The sequence below is a fragment of the Phalacrocorax carbo genome, chromosome 7 (assembly GCF_963921805.1).
Source record: "Phalacrocorax carbo chromosome 7, bPhaCar2.1, whole genome shotgun sequence".
In the NCBI taxonomy this organism is placed as follows: domain Eukaryota; kingdom Metazoa; phylum Chordata; class Aves; order Suliformes; family Phalacrocoracidae; genus Phalacrocorax; species Phalacrocorax carbo.
In genome coordinates this window covers 46,018,022-46,040,852 of record NC_087519.1, presented here as the reverse complement: position 1 = coordinate 46,040,852, position 22,831 = coordinate 46,018,022, and the positions used below count along the sequence as shown (strand labels likewise).

The 22,831-nt window shown below is 40.9% G+C and overlaps 1 protein-coding gene across 1 annotated transcript in view; it reads left to right on the top strand.

Moving 5' to 3' along the window:
• The first annotated feature begins 1,404 nt into the window (after nt 1-1,404).
• The window catches only part of GPR149 (G protein-coupled receptor 149), a 28,267-nt gene continuing 6,840 nt past the window's right edge, over nt 1,405-22,831 (top strand). The window contains exons 1-3 of the mRNA XM_009506541.2: nt 1,405-2,373; nt 3,392-3,584; nt 6,437-6,894. Of these exons, the coding sequence (XP_009504836.2) occupies nt 1,405-2,373; nt 3,392-3,584; nt 6,437-6,894 (1,620 nt within the window). The remainder of the gene's footprint in view (nt 2,374-3,391; nt 3,585-6,436; nt 6,895-22,831) is intronic.

The window sequence follows — 22,831 nt, the reverse complement described above, 5'->3', positions numbered from 1 at the left end:
TCCAGCTGTTGGCTTGACACAGCTAATGCATTTCAAAGTAAGTAGAAATGCACAAGGATCAGGTTGTTAATAACACAGATTTCTAACTGAGTGGATTTATAACGTTACCCAGACACAGCAACTAATTGCAGCACCCTTACAATATTACCTTTAATCAGAACGTATTTGTCCTGCATCCCCATTGCATATTTGAACTCAAAGTTATGCCAAAAAGAAAAGACAGGCAGAGTCGTCCGGGAAGATTGCATTGAACCTATCTGTCTGCTTCACAACTGAGTGTTGGAAATTTTTTCAGCTTATAAGTTTCACCAGTATTGCACTTTCTCAAGAGCAAACATTGGTAATGTGCCAAAATGCACTTGGCTGTGATTCTGTCTGTGTATTTAGCTAGAGCAGACAGTCAGCATTTGATGCAGCTTGGATTTGAATCATGCAGGGAATAAAAGTTTTATAAACCCCAAACTGAGTTGAGATACCATGTAGCAAGGCAACACCTGGCTAACACGCATGGCAGTTACTTGTAGGAAACGAAAGGTTGTCACTCAGTAACTATTGGGTTAGCATCCATGTGCAGTGCATGCACATACACACGCACACTTGCAGTGGGAGTAGGAATACAGAAAGGCAGAGCAGACACACCCCTTTTGTTTCATCCTTATGCAAGGCTCCAGCAGCTTTTCCCCTTGCTAAGCATGGAGTACAGAAGTGTGAAAGAATAAAAGCAGCACTCTAGCTCGTGATGCACAGCCCTGGATCAGCCATGGGCTTTACAGGAATGACATTTACGGCTGACATCAGATCTGAGTATTTGCATTGGATTCCAGTGTCAGCATTGGAGGTGTGGCTTAGCAGGGACACTGTTTCAGTCTTCTGATCCAGCTAAGAGGCAGCTCCATCTGAGAAGATACTCACTCCCCTCGGCTCTGCTATCCTGCTTGCATCTGACTCCTCCCTCCTGCAGCTTGGAACAGCACAGGGTGAATCCAACAGCCTCTCATTTCTACTATGTTTCTCCCTGAGCTACTAGAGCTTGAACATACCTGATATTCTGCCTTCGTTTCAACTGAACTCGTGAGTAAGGCACATTGCCTGATATCTGACAAAAGTGAATGGCATTTTATTACCAGAAGAGCTTACATTAACTGTCTTCCAGTACTGAAAGAATTATGAAGAATTGCATTTTTTTTCAGCGCTTTTGATACTTCATTGTTGCCTGATTTTTCAAGAGCATGAGTTGTTCTGGTTATCAAGGGTGCTTTCACCTGAATATTTCTTCATCAGATGCCGGAAAAGAGAGTCTTAGAAAACAAAGAAACTTGTGATGTGGAGCTAACAGTTCTAGTTTCAGCTAGTGAAAACTTGCAGAGTCAGTGAGAACGGAAAGAAAAAAATTTTCCAAGGACAATGTCGGTAACGCCTAGTAATTTGTCACTCAATGGGACAAGCTTCTTTACTGAAAATCATAGCATTATGGATAAGCCTAGAGAGCAGAGAACTTTCAATATCTTTCTATTCTGCTTGACTTTTATCATTGCATTCACAGCACTTCTGGGCAGCATTTATTCACTAGTTTCCCTGCTGAAAATGAGAAACAAAACCACAGTTTCAATGATTGTGACCTCTTTGTCAATAGATGATTTGATCAGCATTGTGCCAGTGATTATTTTCATGCTCACCCAGTGGTCAAGTGATGTCCTCCCCCAGCCTCTGTGCACCACCTCGGCGCTTATATATTTATTCCAGGGCATTTCTAGCAACCTGAAAGGGTCTCTTATAGTTTCTTACAACTTCTACACCATCAACAAAATTAAGACAATGAGCTGCAGCACTTCCAAGCGACAAGTGAGCATGATATGGGCCATTCTTACCATTTGGATTGTCAGTTTGCTGATCTGCGTTTTGCCTCTCTGTGGTTGGGGCAAATACATCCCCACCTCCTGGGGTTGCTTCACCGACTGTACCAGTTCCTACATCTTGTTTTTATTTATTGTCTACTCACTGTGCTTTTGCCTCCTCACAGTGCTGTCTATTCCTCTAACTTACCAGCTGTTGTGCTCAGATGAGCAACAGCTATTACACATTGATTACCAGGAAATCTCTCGAGGCTACATCACCCCTGGGACACCTGCAGGCTGCAGTACCGCTACCCCATCTTTGTCACCGGTGGACCCTGTGGATAAAACCCCGAAGCATTTCCAAAACACATGTCCAAGCTCGGAGGCAGTTTTTAGGAAAGATGTGGCTGAGAGTGGTGCACTTGAGCCCCGTTATGTGAACAGCATACAGAGCAGAAGCTTCACAGTGGGCTTCGCCCAGAAACGATTCTCACTGATTCTTGCATTGACAAAAATCATTCTCTGGCTTCCAATGATGGTAAATCATCAGATTGCTTTACTTTCTAATGCTTATGTACATTTAAAAGGCATGTGAGCTGGTGTGCCATGAATTGAAACAGATGAACAGTAGCCATTGCAATTGTTCTTTATAGTATAGTTTGTGCCGGCAAAAGTCCTTTTAAGCAGGTCTGTGTCACTACATGAGTTTAACTCATGTTCAGCAGGTTTGGCAGAGCATGATTCATCAGTATGTTACTCTCTCATCACATCATTTGTATTACCTGAATACAGGGATGAATAAGGTCCACCCTTTTGTATTGCCAGCTGTCTGACATGCATTTGTTCAGCATTATGGGGTCTGTGAATTGTACTAAGCTAGCTCTTCTGCCTCTCCTCACAGCTGTGAGTCATGTCCTTTGCCAGGCTGGTTAAAAAATAGGAGTTTGTTAGAAAAATGAGGTTTGCTTACATCTTTGTAATCTCTGTAGCATTGGAGGGGGGAAAGGTGGGTCCATGTGCATGCACTGGTACGTTTGGGAACAGGTACATTCCTGTATAATTACAAAGGAGTCTGCTGAGAACATGGAATGTGGGTCTGGGGCTGCGTTACCCCTGTCCATGGGATGTGTATAGACTCAACACCTGAGCTTCTGTCAATGGAAAGAGGGCATTAGAGAGCATCTGCAGCGCAGCCCTGTGAAGTGCTAAGTTCTCTCTCCTGTTCCCCATCAGGAGTTGGGGTTCCTCAGTACCATGCAGGAGAGACTGAGCTAGCAATGTGTTCTAAGTTACTTGCATTGTGAGTTGCTTGTTTTAATAGCACTCAGGCATCTATATTTAGCTTAAGCAAGGATTTTTCTGAGAAATGCAGAATGAGGAGGAGAGCCTCTGTGTTTTCTCCGCTCTGTTAGAAACAAAACTGTTAGGCTCAGCAAACACTAATGACATCCTGTGTCTTTTAGTTGTGTCATGTTCATTGTGAGATGTTCTGTTTACTCCTGGAAGTCTCTCATGTGCCTGAAGCGATTCAAACATCAAAATCCTCTGCCTTTCAGATTCAAATGGTTGTCCAGCACATCACTGGTTTTCAAAGTCTTTCATTTGAGACGCTTAGCTTCCTGCTGACTTTGCTGGCTGCCACAGTCACCCCAGTATTTGTCCTGTCAGAACACTGGATCCACCTGCCCTGTGGCTGCATTATTAATTGCAGGAGGAATTCATATGCAGTGTCTTCAGAAGAACTCAAAAGTAAGTACGGAAGGGTGACATGCAGCTGGAATGTATCTTGTAGTAAAAAGGATAGGAAGTTACTGTCAGTAACAGTACTTTGTACTCCTTGAAATCATTTACCTGAATTATATAGACATTATTCGGAACAATGAATGAGACAACATTCATGCAAGCATCTGGATGGAAATAGTGGATATGGAGGCACAGAAGCTTGGCTGATTTTCCCAGGTCACTGTCAGATCTTTTAGCAGAGTCTGATGGACTTTGAATCCTAGATTTGCACTCCTCTCCTACCTGGGAAAAATGTATCTGCCACAATCTGACTTTTACTAATCAAATACATGGTCCATGCTAAACAAGTTTAATGTCGTAGGGAAAAAAACTTGCTAATTATAAGCAAATTCTAAGAAGGGCAGGAGCTATTGTTTGTACACCTGAGCTGTAGCTACTAACCAGAAATCACAGCAACACCAATAAGTGAATAGTGAAGGACATGATTTATGGGAAGGGCCTGTACATCAGTGCACTCATGCTGCTTGTTGAAAGCATGAGGAACACAGTTTTTACCTAAAATATTTCCCTGCATGTTTATAAAGTTTACCTTGGTGTAACAGAGGATGCCACGCCTTCACTGGTAACCTTCTTGGAATCTTCTGAAGCCCTGTTGTACTCTGGGCCTCCCTGTAAAACCAGCTGGAGGAATCCCTGCACATGCTGACTGCCACAGCCTGTCTCCTGCAGTTACACGACTTTTGTTCTTTTCATAAAGAACTTGATCATGTGGTAATACTCAGTCAGAGAAGCAGAAGACAAAGGAATACAGCTATCACTCCATGAACTTACATCTAGTGAAAAACACATTTAGCCTTCTGCAAACATGAATAACATTGTCATCTTTGTGGCTAAAAGACTGCATAATGCTTTCCTGTAAATTTCCTGGCCACAGTTACTTATGAAGTACCTCAACCTCCAGTGTTCATGTAGCGTCACAGAGGGATTGCATTCTGAATTACACATTAAAATATATTTCCAGCATTCTTCTGAGAGAAGTGTTTGTTATTAAAATGTCTCGTTGAAGCTTATTATACCTTCTAATATAAGTTCAGTATCTCTATTAGTGATTAATTTACATTCATCACACACAAATATATGCATATATGTTCATACATGTTTGCTTTCTGGGACAACCAAAAATGTACATCCTTTAAAAAATTAAGCTGTTCAACAATATGTAATTATGGAAAGTTTGAAGGATAGAAATGTGCCACAGGATATTAAATGCATCTGTATTTGTTAGATCTCTGTTAACATATAATAAATATGTTCTGGTAAAAATATCAATAAGGAAGCCTGCAAGGAAGGAAGATAGAGCAATAGCTGATTTTTTTATTTATGATCATAACTATTATCAGGATATCTTTAACAGAAAAAATCAATTTGCTATTTATAATGCTGCAATTATATTTGTATATAAAAATGACAGATTTATGCATTAATCTTTCAGAAGTGAGAGTTACAGTGCTAGAGTTTGATACAGTTGTCCCTTAAGGCCTGGTCCAAGGGCAATTGAAAGTGCTGGGAAGTTTTATTTAGAAACTTAGAATAAGAAATAGAATAGAATAGAATAGAATAGAATAGAATAGAATAGAATAGAATAGAATAGAATAGAATAGAATAGAATAGAATAGAATAGAATAAATTCAGTTGGAAGTGACCTACAAGAATCATCTAATCCAACTGTAAAAGTTAAGAGCTAAATACTTCTGAGGATCTGGGTGGTGTCTCCCATTCTCTAGAGTGAAAGTCTGCTGACATCAGTGGATGAATTCCTGACATTCATTGCATGTTTAGGGAGAAAGCAAGCTCCTAAATCCTAGAGAAAAGCCATTCTCATTCATGGCTTTCATTGACTTTGAACACCTTCTCCAAGTGCAGAATGGCTTGTGCTATGACTGATGTAATTTTAACTCCTTTCCCAGAGAGGATGACTGCAGCCCATCAAGATGGCGGTTTATTTCAGTTGTGTTTAATAATGCTTTTTAGAGAGATAAATGTACAAGAGATGGAAAATTAGCAATTATAACATCATTTTAAATAAATCATTGACTTTTAGATATTTGTACTAAAGACTATTCTCAAGTTTTAATGAATGACTGCTAAGGACAGAATTTCACCCATAATTATATATGATCTAGTTAGCACACAAACAGTTGAGTAGAAATAGAGGTTGTATAAATGTATCCTCATACCTATTATTTTATAATTTAGCATGAAAGATTTAGTGGGAAGATTATTTAATTCTTCAGTTACTCTGTAAGATTAGTTGGAGCACTGAATTTAGAATGGAGAATATACAAAAAAATTCATTGTAAAGCTCTTCAAGTATTTTTTTTTACTGTAAAATTCTGTTTTTCTTGCTCAACTATTGGTATTGAAGGTTAGTACTAAATTCTTAGAAATGTTCTACCATTTTGTACAATTTTGTACCTCTAGGAATATAGCTGAAAGAGGTGGGGGGGGGGGGAAGGAGTATTACAAAATTTAAATATTTTCTTCTGTGTGTATCCCATAAAACATCTTATATTGTGTATTCTTGAAAATGGCTGATAATCTACCAGTTTCTGGGAATCCATTACCTTTGGAATATATAATTTCTGAATTTATTAAGAAGGCAGTATAATAACATACTATCTGAGAAGTCTTTCTTCTCAGCAATTCATTCTTTTTATGGATAGAAAATTGTCTGTTTCTAGCAGTAGTTAAATAATTTATTCCATGTTTTAGAATGTCATTTTCATTGTGTGTGTAATCTCACTTTTACTCTTGGGTTTGACTCTTTTTAATATGACATTTCTTCCCTTTCTGTTTAGCCAAGCGTAGGGCTTTTGAATTCAACCTGTCATTCCAGCAAGGTTATGGAATCTACAAAATATCCCGTGAAAACCACCACCACCACGATGGTGATGGTAAATCTACGTCCTACCACAGCCTGGTGAGCTACGACCGCGATAACTCCAAAGAAGCTGTGGGGGGCAGCGGCGACGGCCCCCGCTGCGGGAAGGCGGGGTTCAGCACCACGGCGCTGGCGGACAGCTCCCGGGCCTCCCCGCAGGGACCCGCGCCCCGGCCCGAGCCCGGCCAGGAGCGGAGCAGCGACCGCCTCCGCCCTGACAGACTGGGAGCCTTTCAAAGAGAAGAGGTCAGAAATTTTGATAAGTCCGCTTTTTCTGAAGGTCCGGAAAGGAGGTTGTCTCATGAGGAAAGCCATAAACCTGAACTCACAGATTGGGAATGGTGCAGGAGTAAATCAGAGAGGACACCTCGGCAGGTAACAAATGAATTTGCCCTTACCGTTTTCTGATCGTAAGAATTACCTTATGAAAAATTAGGAATAATTTTTGCTTACATTGAAATTACTATTAGTCCTATTGGTAGTGTACTCACTTTTAATAAAAATCATACTTAGCATTGTATATTTTAGTAGCCGCACACCTATTTGCAGATTCTGATCCTGCAATAATTTCTCACTTGTATTCTTAATCATGGGGCTTTAATCATTATTATTTTGTGTGCACCTGCATGACCTGTATATGCTAAGAATTCAGTATGAATTACGTTATTTCATCTTAATGAATAGGTACTTTCTCTCCAAAAGACTCCAAAAGATTAAATTTTCAAGAGTATTTCCAAGCATCTGGTGACTTTTTTTGTTATGCTTACATTTTGGGTAGGGGAAAAAAGAGAACTCCAAAACCAAACATGAATGATGGGTCCACAGATAGATGCAGATTTCAATCTGAGCACAAAGATTCCTATTACATTCAAACAAAAGGATTCCAAATATTATATTTTTCATCCCTTTCCTTTAGATTGTGGACAGTTATTGGGAAGAAGAAATTCTGAGAAATGTATTAGTTTTCAGGAGCCCCTGAGAGAAAAGTGAAGGTAGAGTCTTAATACATTAGCACTTGAAATTGAAAGACTTGTTAAAGGTGACTGTAACCTCAGCTTGTGTAGTTCTTTGAACAGAGGTTCCGATTCTGCTCTCTCACATTTGCTGTGCACATATTGAATTCACCAGAGCTTTTCACAGCTTGCGAGAAGAGAAATATCAAAAAACCCCAAGGTTTTTAAGGACATATTGACTAAAATTAATAAAGTGAGCTCCAATCTTGCTACGTGACTCTTTCGCCTAAAGCTGTGTCTTGTTGAACATACCATCATTGCCACAAAAGTTGGGGTTTGCTTTCAGTCATCAGATTGCAAGATTATGTTCTGTTCCAAGTGCAGAGTCTTAATTTGCCTCTTCCTTGCCATGCTGATAGTGGCACTGCTTTCCTCAGCTTGGAGCCGTTTGGTTCTGCCATGACAAACCTTGTTAGTGCCCATACTGGGAGGGTCTGCACTGACTTCTGACTAGAGTTGGGTTCAACACTAAAGAAGAGCCATGAGAGAGAATTGCCCAAAACTGCCATTTATAGAATAGCACACTGAAATTAGATCCAGCAAAAGGATAGCTATTATCTCATGTAAGAACATGGGCTTAAAGGAGAACTGCCAATCTTTACTTTTATTTTCTATAATCAGTGTTTGTTTAAGGGCCAAAATGTCACAACAACTACTGCAGGTTTAATGTTTTCAGTGAACGAAGGGAAGGACTGTTAGCCATTCTTTGTCAACTGTCTGTTAAGCAGGCAGTGAATATGAGGGTTTTCTGTCTCCTAAAAAGTCATAATTATGAACCAAAGGCCAAACACTGGCATAAGGCACCAGGCAAGCCTGCAGTGTGGTATCTGTAGTGGAAATTGAAATAAGCAACAGCTTTTATCCCTGTGGAATTTACATCCTTTTGTCACGTACTGGACTCTAAAAAGTGTCTCAGAATGGCCTAAGGAGTGAAAACAGGTAATACTGTATTGTGCAGTTATCTGCTCCTTCTGTGTGCACCTTTCCCATGCCATGGCTTCTACGCTCCAGTCACAATTTTGGTCTGCATAAATTGTGAATATAATAGTCTTCTGGCAGCACAGATATATACCAATTTTCAAGATAAACCAGGGCAGTTCTGTGTACATATAAGTACAGTTTTCATGTTTTATATGTGGCACAGTCCAGCTTCATATTGCTGCTGTAAATTAACTCTGAGACAACTTAAACTGTCAATTCTGCCTGCTCACTTTTGGAAGTTTCCCTGGGTGGAACCCAAAAGAAGCCAATATCAGCTCTTCAATTTATCATGCATGAGAAACTAGGAAAAACATGCAAAAGGACTAAACCAAAGAACATTGAAGTATTTTTAAAAATATTTTATTAGTATTTGAGTAATAAATAGTAATACTATTTGAGGTTGAATTTTCATTTTATTTGATTAAATGTCAGGAGCTTTTGTAGTATGTGGCAAAAGTACTGCTTTTTTCCTGCTGTATTTGCACAGTGAGAAGTTCATATTGGCCATAGTTTTTCTCTAGGATTGTGACATTGAGAGAAAACAAGAGTGTATATCTTTCTTCTGAGGAATGAACATGGTCTTAACTGAAAACTTAAATGCTCAGGAGGATGATTTTGTATTTTGGGAAAGCTGTTTCCTGTATCATATGGAAGCAATTATTCTCCCACTGTCCTTCAGTGGTCACAGAAACTAAAGTATCGGTTCCCTGTCAAAGGGGTTTAAGTCTCTCCACTGAAATAAGCAGAAGTATCTGTAAGTCTGAGACATACATTTCTAAGTGATGTAGTTGCATATTTACACCCTATTCAAGGACAATGGAAGATGGTCAATAATTTTCCTGGAAGGCTTAGTTTTTCCTAAGCTATCCTGCCAATGTTTAGAGTGGGAAACTTGCATTAAGAAAGTTGAATTTTAAGGTCCAAATGGGAGGGAAGGACTTGACTTTGCCTGGGTTATAAGAACCCTGTCTTCTGGAGCACATGCTGACTGGGCTAGGTGAGACTGTCATGCTTTTTTAGCATTTCCTGCACAACTGTGGCTACCGTTAACCTTTCCAATGTGTCACTTCAGTGAACTCCACAGTCGGTACAGTCTGATACCTGCTCATGCCTAGAACCCCAGTCCTTCCTCCCGTCTCAATGCCAAAGTGATGCAGGAGCCAGGAACCTGAGGCACGATGAAGTCAGAAGCCGAAGCCAGTCTGCCAGTTAACTAAACTGAGGGTTTGAGTGTGCACTGTGGAATTCAGTAGACAGTTGGCATTACAATCAGTGGGAGTGGGGTAAGAGCCTATGTGAAGTCCACAAAACAGGAGCTGCAGAAGGCTTTAGGTAGGAAAGGACCACTGGAAGTCACCTAATCCAACCCCCTGCTCCGAGCAGGGCTGACTTCAAAGTTAGATCACCTTGCTCTGGACCTTTGACATATAGATAGGTAAGATGTATGAGATGTATTTTACATCTAAATAAAGGAATCCCCTCTCCCTCTGATAAACACAATTCTATAAATTGAGTCAAAGTAGGAATTTGTATGATATTTCCGATTTGATTGATCATCCCTTTCATTAAAAAGCAAATGTTCACCCTGTTGCAGTGTGCAGTGACAAACTACTGTGTTTGTGGGCAAAAGTAAATGATGACTCAACCTGGTTTTAATCTACTCATTCTTGCTAACCCCTTGTGTGCCATGTATAGTTTGGTTAATAAAGTCAGTATATCACTATGTTCGTCATTAACTGTTGCTCTCCTTGCAGTAGTTTCCAGACAGAGTTTAAAATATTTTTTTTTAAAATTCCTTTTCCCATCTCCTGTGGCTGCCATTTCAAATTGCTAGAGCTATGACTTCCATTACAGCAGATATGAGCATCTCTTTGTGAAGCAGCTGGCAATGACTTCATGTGGATGGCTTTATTTGCCCTGGGGCTTTATATGTCACTTTTGGACATAGCTCCTCACTACTTGCATTACAAGGAATCCCAATTCATCCTTTTCTGACATTTTCCAAGTTATAACCCAGTGTGCAGCTGCCAGGCATTAAGGCTCCTATGGTCTAAAAGTTCAAGGCTTCTAAGTTACAGATGTCAGTGTTTCTGACATTCAGCATGAGCTTCCAGAGCTTCACAGCACTGACATTTGCTTTGCTGCTGAAAAAGGGCAGGATACGAAACTCCAGCAAGCATTGTAAAAATAACTTTAATGCATTTCTCAGATGTATGTTGAATGAAAGATCAATTTGGGCCAAACATTAAATAAGTTGAAAGCCACCTCTGTTATTTATCCTGTCTGGAAGTCTCTAAGTATCTAAGAAAAGTAACTTTCTCCTCATCAGTCTGCATTTTCCACCTTTGTTAAAAAAGGAGGCTTTCCCTAGCATTTATTAGCCATGTACTTCTGCTTAATTTGTCAATTAACCTACCCAGCTGGGGAGAAGATACCAAACCTTACAACAAAATGGATGATTCTCCAAATAGGATGAAAGTTCTGCATCTTCAGTGCTTTCAGACTTTCAGACTCTAAATGCTGATCACAGAAATAAATATAGGTGTTCTTATTAGAGTACTTCCAGATTTCTTTTCAATAAGCAGAACTTGTAATGACTTACAGTAGGAGGAAGAATAGCAATTACACATGGATTTTTAGCTTAGCTGTTAAAGTCATGTGGTAAACGCATCCTTACATGCTGGATTTCCCCATAGCAAAGAGCATAGATGCTCAGCATAAGAACCTGCGAAAAACATAATCTCAGTCCTTCTGCACATACTTGTTGAAAAATGGACAGTGAGTCGTCTTATAGAAAATCAGAATGCATTTTCTCACATTGAAATTCTTTATAATTTCTGTTGTACTACCTGCTTTGAAAGCTTTTGAAATTAATAGCTTACATGATAGCCCTGAGAGCAGCTGGGTTGGGGTGCTCCATTTCCCTGATGCTGTTATTGGGGTTCCCCTTCTTGTCATGCCTCTGTTCTCCTTTATGTTCAAGAAGAGAATCTTTTACTCACACAACCAAATAGTTTGCTGTTCTGCAGCAAAATGGAGAGCATTGCAGTAATCAAATTTAGAAAATACCATGCCGATTGAAGTTACAGTTGGGAGAACAACAGTCAACTTCAGCCAGATATTGAAGAAATCATTGTGAGAGTTGCTGCTGCTGAATGAGTAATATGATGTGCATTGCTGTAGCTGACAGGTGTCCCATTTGAAATAAAAACTATTTTGCCAATAAACCAGAACATTTTGGTCAGGGCCAAATAGGTGCAATAGTCTCATCCTGATCTCCAAACAGCAGCTGGCCTGGCACGCAGATTTTTCACAGAGGACAAGTATTTCTTACCAGCAGGACAAGAAAACCTTCTACAGTATAATCCTATTGCTTCCACCAGTGCATCAGCACTGGTTTTGCTATGCAGATGAAGCACCAAGTAACTGCCCTAGTCTTTGCCTGGTGCTGGCCACAGCATTTTCCTGTACTGCACAGGTCAGCAGGAATGAGCTGGGTGTCACCAGCTCTCTAAGGGCCTGTTGTCATGCCTTTTTATTCATCCTTCTCATAGCCACTTTGCAGATTGAACAGGAAAGGAGAGAGAAAAGGGAGAGTAAATGTAGTGTGCAAATAAAAGCAGGCTTGAACAAGCATCGTTTCATGAAAGAAAAATTGCCTACAGTTTCTCTGAGAAAGCTCAGGAGGAAAAGAGACATCATATTGGAGGACAGTCCAGTCTGAGCGTGATGGGGCCCAGAAACAAACCCAGTGCACATCCTGCTCAGGGTGCCTGTGGCAGCAGTTTTATCCTTCGCAAGGTCACCTACTACTCCAGCCCTTCAAATGGCGCAAGTTACCTGGGTCACAGCCTGGCTTGAGGAAGCTGCTGGCACAAGTGGCAGTGACAAGAACCAGAGCAGGCTGTGCAGAATGGTCTGATCACCATTTCATTAGAGGGATGGGGATGAGGGGAAAGGAAAGGCAAGGAGGCGTTCTCCTATGAAGGAGAGCACATCCATGCTTGTGTTTGTTTGAGGGACCTGTCTGAAAACCACAGACATGTCACTGTCTGTTATTTAAAAAAGCCATGACATCATTGAAAGGTAATTCAATCATTGAAAGAAATAAATTCTGCTTTCCCTATAGGCCCTGTTATTTAGTGTTGCTTATGTAAGGAAATGTAATTAGGATGCGTACTTCTCCCGCAGATCACCTTAAGCCATGTCAAATTCCAGAGTTCATAGCAGTGAGTGAGTTTTTTACTGGCACTGATTTATAAAATTTACATTGTTTTAAGAAATTTCTCTGTGTGTGCACGCATGTTGATTTATATTAAGCTGGTTAATTAGTTATGATATTTTTCTAGGTATCTGGAATGATCTGGAGGTAGAAATACATTAATCTGATAACATTAAAATGATGATGCTACTCAGGAGATGCAGTGCAGCTGCATTCCATGTGGTGCGCTCGGTTGGCACATTGCTTCTGTGTATTGAACCAACTCCCCATTGCCGTGCAAGTTGTGTTACCAGAGAACTGGTGACGAGACCTTGCAGCTGTCAGTTTTGTGCTTCTGTTCAGTCAAAACTGGGGTGAAAAGAGAGAAAAGCAGGACAGGAAAAAGAAAGTTCAGTCACATGCATGAATGTAGTTTAGAGTGAAAGGGCTTTATGTCTGCTGTGACAGAAACCAATCTCCAAAGCCACTGAAACAGTGCTGGTCAAATGCAATACAATTCAAGAAACATCCATCTTCCTTTTTAAGCCTTCTTTTCGAGGAGTGTCTAATTTACTATCATCTTCTTTATTTCTTTTTTAGAATTCACTAATTTATTCCAGTTCCTCATCCAGTCTTGTGCTATTAGCCAGTTCTAGTGACTGTAGAGCGGCTGCTCCTCAAGCTTTTAACAGACCACAGAAAAAAATTACTGCAAGAGCAGGGTATGAAGCATTCTGTTTTCCATTTCCAGAAACATCCATACATGCAGGCTGTGTTTTCCCTTCTGCTTACCAACAAAACCTCTGATTATTTTGCATTACATCTTTTATAAGCTCTGCCTATACTGGCAGTACATTAAAGTTCTCTGCAGTTTTTTGCAGGCTGCCATAAAAAAGAATTGACCTAATCTCATGGAAATTAGTTAGTCCCTTGCTTGATCATAGACACTGTTGCTCACTGAGAGCTGACCCTAGTTCTGGTCTTAAAAAACATTTGGGTTACATTAGGAGTTGGTGTAGTGGGTTGCATGCCACAGGGAGCTCCTCTACCCCTGTGGCTTTATGCTGCTGACAATCTACTGGTCTCTTGTGAAACCCAGATACATGTAACACAGACACTGTGAGGTACTAAACCTGGAGGTCTGGGCTCATGGAACTGCGGTGTCTCTAATATATTCCCCCTGTCAGGGAGGAAAACGATGTGTGAAGTAGCAGGCACTCTGCACTGCTCAGCTCTCCTCTGCTCATTAATCAGCTGGCTCCCATGCTGGGAGGGCCCGTGGAAGGAACCCTGGGTCTGAGCTGGAGATGGGAGTCTGCTTGCTCTGCCAGTACTGAATCCTCTTGAGAATATAAAGGGAAAGTGGAATTTAGCTCTGTCTTGCACATAATCTGGATAAACTCTGCTGAGGTTCCCACAAGTCAAGTTGGGGCAAAATACACATATAGCCCAGTGGTACTATGAGCTGCTGCTGGTTGCATTCTCTGGTCACAGCACAGTATCCAGCAAAACTAAAGTTTGGTATGGCTCTGAATGACAGCAGATCCTTTGCCTGCCAGTTGCCTGGTTAGAGACAGTTTTGTCTTCACTTTCTGGAAGGAGCCCAACAACAATGCCACAAAAAGCCAGTAGAGATGCAGTGTTTGCTTGTTACTTTTTTTGTCATATCAGCTGGCAGTCCATTGGGTGGAGTAGGAAGAAATGTCTGATCCGATGAGGCTGAGCCTGAGGCAGTCTTTGGGAGTTTCCCTGCCAGGACATCAGTGCTGGTGCTGAAGGGCACCCAGAGCTGGGATGGAGATGGGGATGGCATGGAGGGCAGAGGGGGCTGGTAGAGCCTTCCTGCACAACAGGAGTGAGGGCAAGAGGAGGTGCTAGGAAGGAAAGAAAAGATGCAGCTGCTCTCTAGGCTACTGCAGTAAATCCATCCTTGAACATCTCTTATAAAGCTTTTATCTGTACTGTATCACAGTTCTAAAGAATTGCAACCATTTCCTTGGCTTATGTTTGGCCTTTCTTCTAGTTTTCTTCTATTTTCATCGCCAGAGCCTGATGCATTACTCCACTGTAGAAGTACTGCAAGTGACATTACATTCGTTTCAGCAAAGTAAAACCTGATGGCAGCTGAAAGGGGACATCACAACATGGCTCCCTGTGACTGAGAAGCAAGTGGAAGGAGCAACATGGCATAATAAGTGCAAAGCACATTAATGAGGACATATATTTCTTTTACATATTCTAAGACTTCAGATTGACGTACCTTCCTGCATGTCTGTATTTGAAGAGGTGAAAAATGTCACCCATTCCACCCCTCTCCTCAAGATACTTCCTACCATGTCACATCCACTTTTTTCTTTCTTTAGCACTTTCCAGTAAATTTACTCAGTCCTTTCACCTAAAAGCTGTGGTTTTGCCCCTGTTTCAACCTGGGGAAAATGAGTGCAAAAATAAAGCTTCCATAAATCTTGTCTTGCTGCAAAGTTAGCACATGGCAGTGGCTGTGCTGATGAAATGAAGGCAGAGGTGGGAATACTGCATGCGATGATGTGTACTAAATCACAGTGTTTACAGGCAAAAATATCCTCTTGGGCTGCATCCTGAGGGTAGGGACATAGCTGTGTTTTTCCCATTAACACTAATGGAAGTCAAGAGGCTGAACCACACGCCGTACCCTGGAAGTGTGTCCCCTTATGTTTCTGTCCTACGAAGCCGTCTTGTACATTTCCTCCCAGTTCTGCTTCTATAGCAGGAGGTGTTCAGAAGTGTTAAATAGCTACAGTCATCATTATGCTGATGGTCATATGTGCTATTCTCTCAGTTACAAAGAAATGTTAGGTTTCCTATTTTGCTGCCCTAAAACTTACAGTGTATGTTGGGAAGAATGGACCAGTGTGCATATAACTTCTTAACAGTAAAACAAAACCTCCGAGGCAAAGTACTTGTTGAAATCTTGCTGAATTTTATGTGATGATTGCCATCTCATTTGAAGGCGGTTTGCACTGCTCAGTAAGGGTAAGAATCCAGGGAAAGGCTTTGCAACTCTGATGCAAAATTAATGGAGTAAGGAGCTAGGACTGCTGGTCTCCTCTCAGTGTTAGGTCAGGTATAGCTGGAAATAGTGTCTGGTGTTCTGGTATGACCAAATCACTCAGACTAAGAATTAAAATGTGAAAACCACAGTGCTTGGCTAAAACGTGGTCAACCACCTTGACAAAAGATAATTAGTTTCAGCTGAATGGAATTGAGGACTCTGCAGCTTGAAATTTAAACCCTGCCAATAACACATGCAACTGGATCCTTGTGAATATGACTTTGTCTTTGCTGATTTTAAAGTTATCAGATTTGCATAGTGAGATAGAAGCATAAGGATGTCATAGTTAAACACACAATCCTGCAATTACTGTAGAGGTGGTCCTCAGTGACAGCCTCTTCATACACTGTACGAGGGGTGAGAGTTGCTGACTGCATGTCAGCAAGCAGAGGTGTGATATTGGAATAGTGTTAAAAAGTACAGCTCTCCCCAGTAAACTAACCTCTTACCTAAGGTAATAAACTGGGGTTGGCTTTGGAAGGTCAGAAGCAGGTGTGGGTAGGTTACCTTTGAAACTCAAACTTCATCAAAATGGGGGGAAAAATCCAAGCACATTTTAGTAAAGTTTGTAAATAGCAAGGTTAGTCAGCAGTGGGTCTGATCCAAAGCACCCCAAGTCCAAACATCCCAGCTTTTAGTCAGGTAAATATTCCATTATATTTAGTGGGGCTTTGTAAAAGTCTGTATAAAGCTTTTATTTGAAAACCTGCTGGTTTTTTGTATGTCTGATGCCAACAACCACTCCAGTACTTCAGAGGAAGGTAACACTTAGCAGGACTGAATATTTTTCAGTGCTGCCTGCTGGGAGGAGGGATAGCGCATGCCAGCTGTCTCTCCCTACCTTACTTTTTCTTCACCCCCTGAGCAACAAGTGATACTTGCAGAAGGCTGCCCATTTTAATTTGTATTGTGAAAGCAGTATTTTTTATTCTGTTATTTTCAGACCTTAAAGAAGCAGTGAGAAAGGTATCAATCACTTTGATTTAGCTATTTTGAGAGTAGGGTGCCAGACAATATATGTGACTTCTTTGATTTTCTGTAGAAGCTATGTACTACCTGTTAAATGGCATTACCTTGGAGTGGTGGTAATGATGCCATAGCTGGTTGTCTCCTCATCATCTGTTCTGTGAGTAAAGAGTTACTCCATCAAAGTGATTTCTCTGGAATAAAAGTGGCATGAAAGGAGAATGAGGCAGAGGGCTTTATTTAATACCTCTCTAGGCTAGCTATAATTGAGAGGGAGACAAAAAATGGTACTTGTCATTCCTATCTCTTGCTCAGCTGCATTTTTGAAAGATGCCTTTAACATCTCATAAAATACCAGTGTATCTCCCTTTCCTAAAGAGATTGGGTGTAAATATGTCATGTTGGGGTTTTTTTTTGCCTATAGTTATGTGCCTTCAGGCAACAGAAGTCTCCCAGGCTTGCAATATGTTGTAGGCTTTCTAATTTTTTTTTTTACTTGATACCTCATCTATGGGTTGCCTCAAGCAAACTCTTTCAAGACACTCTCTGTATAGAACCTATTCATGTGCCCTGCAAAGAGAAAGGGGGGGTGGCTGTGTAAATTATTTCACTTAGGAGGAGTCAATGCTGTAGCTCTATATGTCTGCAGTTTGAAGGTTTTTTAGCAGAGATAAATACACAGTATATTTCTCACTCCAGGAAAGTTGTAAACATTCCAGTAAACACCATGCACAGCATAGAAGCTGAGTTATGAATGGACTCAAAGATTATATTTGCTTTCCACTGGCCTATACAACAGTACCCATGCTAACCTGCTGTGATGTTCTCATCTGGTCTCTTCCTGCAGGTGGTGTTTCCTTGCTTGGAAAATCAATGTAGCATTTCACCATCAACTTCTAACTTTGCTCCAAGTGGGACAAAGTGGTGTGGTCCTTGAGATGCTTGCTGACTCTCTGTTTGCGGTTAAACTTCAATTGGCACTCTGCTGAATTGCACAAACAGGAGGAATATTGAGAGTAGAAACATTTGCCTGGGAGGGCAAGGCTGAATATAGGCAAGCTCCTATAGTGCTTCCCTCATGCTCGTACCCCAGTGTGAAGCAGCTAGCTTCCTATGGCTGCTGTTTATTCTGTCTGGTTCAGATAAATAAGTAACAGCTTTCAGCTTTGTTGCTTAAACAGGTTTTTATGAATGCTAGATACAAGTATACATGCACACACAGAACTAGAGAAAAGAAATAAAAACCTAGGCTGTGGAAAAGTGATGAGGATAAATAAGTCTTGTGGAGCTGACCAATGACACTGTATGTCAGAGATTCTTACAGGAATCAATCCTGCAAAGAGCTGCCACTGATTGATATCAATGTTCTTTCTCTGAGAGAACAGACAATGCTACAAACAAAATCAGTATCATGCTGAGCAAGGGATCCTTGTACATTGTCCCTAATGTCACTTAATGGAATAGGAGTTACAAAAGCAGTGCAATTTAGACACCTTCCAATAAATCCATTACATTGTAGTCTGATACGGTCTCCATTTTTTAAAGGTTTGTGCTGTTCTTCAACATATTTTTCTTCATTTTATTTACCTAGTAAGCAAAAATACAATTTCAGTTTAACTTTACAATACCTGCATCTCAGCAGAAAGCCTGTTGGTATGATGCTTGCAAATGAACTCAGAATTTTTTCCAGGACTGGCAGTACACATGTCAGATAAACTTCACCAAGTCTGGTGAAAAGTGTAAGGTCCAGTTTTGCAACTGTTACAAAAAAGAGAATGAATGTCAGCAGATTATCTCCTGTGCAGAGTGACCACTTCCTGGTAGCAATGTGATGAAGAGAGCTGGACCAGACATCCCAAGCTCTGATTTTGGTACCCACCACATGCTGCCCAACAGACCTCTTCTCTCTTCTGCAATACTGACCTGCTCCACACAGGAGCTAATAATGTAATTAGCCCTGTCAGTCAAGACCACAAGAAGTAATTTTCAAATGTTCGTGGCTGGAAAGCTTTGGCAGATCTATATAACTATGTAAAAGCCATGTTCTTTAGAATGTGGTGTATAGATTGCAAGGTTACACCTTTCTAAAGCAGGAAATGTCAGTTCTGTGGACACCAACACTGCTTTAATTGTGGTCCAGTTGACAAAACCCTTATTACTTGAGAGTCATTGATACTGTGCAATGGAGATGCAGGGATGGAGCTCTCTCGACAGCTAGGAGCAAGGTGGTTCCTCAGTGCAGTGCTAGCCTCATTGTTCTGCTTTTAAAACCTTCTGTAGCTTCTCCACCTACCTTTCTGTATGAACATAGGCACATAGGCCATGTCCTTAGCCTTCATTTGCATGGTCAGTTGTTGCCTACATTCACTGTACCACGTGAGGAAATGACACAAGATAGAAATATAAGAACCAGAATTAATTTACCCGGGTACCCACAGTGCTGGAGTTTTTATACTGAAAGGTGCACCTGAAAGGTGCATGACTTCACAATTTAAATGATCCTCTAGTGTAGACTTTGAATAATATCTCTGTTTCTTGCACACACCCCAAATATTTTTCTTCATGCAAATAATTAAAACACTGAAATTTTCATTCTGTGCACTCTTTTCTACCTGGAAGTGCAAATAAATTGTTAGAAATTGTCATAAATATCTCACACTGTGTTGTGAGAACAAATGCACAGAATTACATAAGGACCAAGTCTGTACTTGTGCTAAAAATCTTATTAAAAATAACAAATGTACAAATCAAAACAGGCACTCCCATTTTCCCAGTTATTTTTGAAAGCTCAGTGTAGGATGCGAGACAGGAGTCCAGAAGGCAAGAAGTTTGGTGAAACCCAGGCATTTCAGCAAATCCCGTAGGGCAAGCCTGTTTCCATATTGAAGAGAGCTGTTTCTTGTAAAAACAGCTATTCTGTCTGTGAGGAAGACTATTTAAATGTAATAGATTTGAAACAGCAAATCTTTACAAGAAAATATAGATCGTTTATTAAAATTTTAGCATAAGTAGGTGCAGAGCATCTAGACTTCTCTAGGACAACAGTGATTACAGACCACAGAGAAACTGAAGCTCATGGCGGCTGACTTTGATGAAGCCCAGCAGTACGGACAGCCATGGAGTCATCTGAATGGCCTTAAAACCAGCCACCTTCTGAGCTGCTTCTGTCCGTGCTGCACTCATACTGCAGGGTCACTAAGGGTGCCATATGCATTATTTGTAGAATATTAAGGGACTTTCTGTTGAGCTCATTCACTTCAGCCCCAGACAACTGAGTACAGGAGCTCTGGTATGTAGATGCAAGTATGCTTACCTTGGATGCCACCACTGCACTTTCTGTTAATAATTTGCTCCAAATAAAGGTCTGTCCACATCGGGCAGGCCAATGGCAAATACCGGTTCTCAGGTCATCTGAGGTGAGCTTGTCTATTCTTGTCATACCCTACTAGCTCTAAATTTACTGCAGTCAGCTTCTCAAAGGGCAAATCATTGCAGTAATTAATTTTTCTGCAGCTAATTTTTATTTTTAGGGAAGTCTAGAAGACTAGGAAGACTAAGCGTCTATTTTAAAATAAACAGAATACACATTGTCTCCAGAAAGAAACGTTGGGATCCTTACTGGAAACATTCTAAAATCGGAACTTTTCAGCTAGAGCTGTATTCCACCAAAGTAATTAGGAATGCAAACTCGCTAGAGCTTTATATAGATTTATGATATTTCTGTTTGGGAAGGCAGCATGGCCCAATTGGAGTGGCATCGGACTGGGATACATCAAAACTTGGCATCTGTTTTTGGCTCTACCACTGCCATTCAGCAGGCTTGGGAGAGTTGCTCTCCATTCTGGGGCTTCACATCAGAGCTTTCCTACCTTTTCCAGAAGCAAGATATACACTCTAATATAATCTCTACTTTGCTGTAACACTAGTGATGGCTGGACTTGATGATCCTACAGGTCTTTTCCAACCTTAATGATTCTATGATTCTATTAATGTTATACCTATATTATTATTCCAGGGCCTGCAATTCACAGCATTTGAAAATTAGGAATCATGAGGGAGAGTCTGCAAGCTACCTTGTGCTTGAGCCCATTGCCCAGACACAGGTGTGTAGAACCAGTTGATATGCCTTAGGGTGTCCCACTTGGCCTCCAGCTGCTGCTTCAGCAGGCTGTAGGTCTCCCATTAGTCCACTGTTATATTTGAAAGTTTTTTGAGGATAACTTGAATCCTCTGTGGCTTCTCTGATGGCACTAGGCAGCCACGTCTGGGCAACTAGTTCAAATTTTAAATGTCTGAGTATGCAGCCTGCTTGCATAGTCAGGGAGGGTAGCTCCTAATTTAGGTGCTCTGGAGTCTACACCAAACAGATTTTCTTCTTCCCTTTGCTCATGTAGGAATTCCAGGCCCTTAGGCATTTCCTTTCTTCCCCCAGTTAACCTTTTTTTTTCTCCACTGGCCTTTACCATATTGCAACAGCAATTTATAGTCTTTAAAATCAAACTGAGCTGTGAGCTACGTGAGGCACCATTCATGTCATGTGGCTCTGAACAGTTTATCTTTGATTTCAGTTGCTAACAAGTGTTACCTAGCTAAGGATCCACTTCTAGAACAGAGTCAGCTTTGTTCTCAGATGAAGTATTAATTGATAACTGTGTCTGGAGAATGGAGCCGTTCATGCTTTCCTTTCCCTGCTGTGCAGTCACCCACTCCCTGACATTAAAAAATTACCAGGAAATCCTGGCAAGTGTGTGCTTATCCAGACTGGATGATGGTTTCTGCAGGTGCTAAGCACTGGAGAACTGGGGCCGCTGAGTTTAAGATCCTTGTAACAGGATGAATTCAGTTACATTTAATATAAAATGCTAAAAGTACGTAGAAATGTTTGGTACTTGAAATATGCATATGTTAGCCTTAAAGAATTTTCTAGGCTTCTTCTAGCAGAATAAATTCTTGATCACTTATAAACTAGAGTTTTAAATAATTTTGAACATCACATGTAAATGTAAATACATCATAAAGTATTCAAAGTTGACTGCAGTCGTACATTCCTGACTTTTCTCTAAGTGCCCAGCTCTGCAAATTGCTGATCAACTCCTGCAGACACTAAAGGGAAGCAGAGGGAATGCCATACACCCTTGGGAGACTATGCTTTGGCAAGTGATGCAATTAAAATTTTCTTTGAGTGTACTTGCAGCTTAATACCCCTTTATTAATATTTCACATAAGTATAAATATTTAATGGCAAACCAGATAGAAAAGGGTGTTTTTCTTCGGTTTCTGCCAGTTTGCAAGGAGAAATACAATAACAGATTCTGTAAAAGTTACCTTCCCCTTTCCTTCCCTTCCCCCTCGAAAAAGTCATAGCGATAAAAAACTTATTTTCTATTCAGGGAAGGCTGCGGAGTTTCAAGGTTCCACAAATAGCCTTAGTAGGATCATTTAAAAAATGGAGGTCAAATGGCTCCTGGTGGGCCCTTTGTCACCACTTTGAGCATTTCCAGATTGAAACCTTTCTGCCAGGGCCCATTGCCCAGCTGCTGTGGGGCTTGGTTACGTCCTCTGCAGAGGCTGAAACCTCCCCTGTGTGACAATATCCTCTCCTGATGAATCCAGCTCAAACTCTGCTCAGGCAGCCAGAACAGGACAGGGGAGCCCGGTCTTAAACTGCAGTGATGATGGGGAAGGTTTGCCTCATAGCAACAACTACTTTCTGTCTTCTGTGAAATCTGGAAGGTGGATAATTTAATTTAATCATGAAAGGGTTTGCTTTATCAATTATGCAGAGATTTCTCTGTTCAGAATGCACCAGCACTCCTTAAGGAACAAGTACATTTGTGATGTATTTCATTGTAATTTTTTGTCTTTGCTTGTTAAAAATGCATGTGCTGGTACATGTAGTTCTCCAGTGAAATCCCTGTCCCAGATTCTAACAGACAGAACAGCCTCCAGCCATCTCGGGCAGGAGCTGCACAGGGGGTATGCCCTGTGGAAGGTCATGATGGAAATAAACACTCTCCACAAAAAGTAAAACTAAGTAAGGAAACGGCCAGCTCCCGTTGG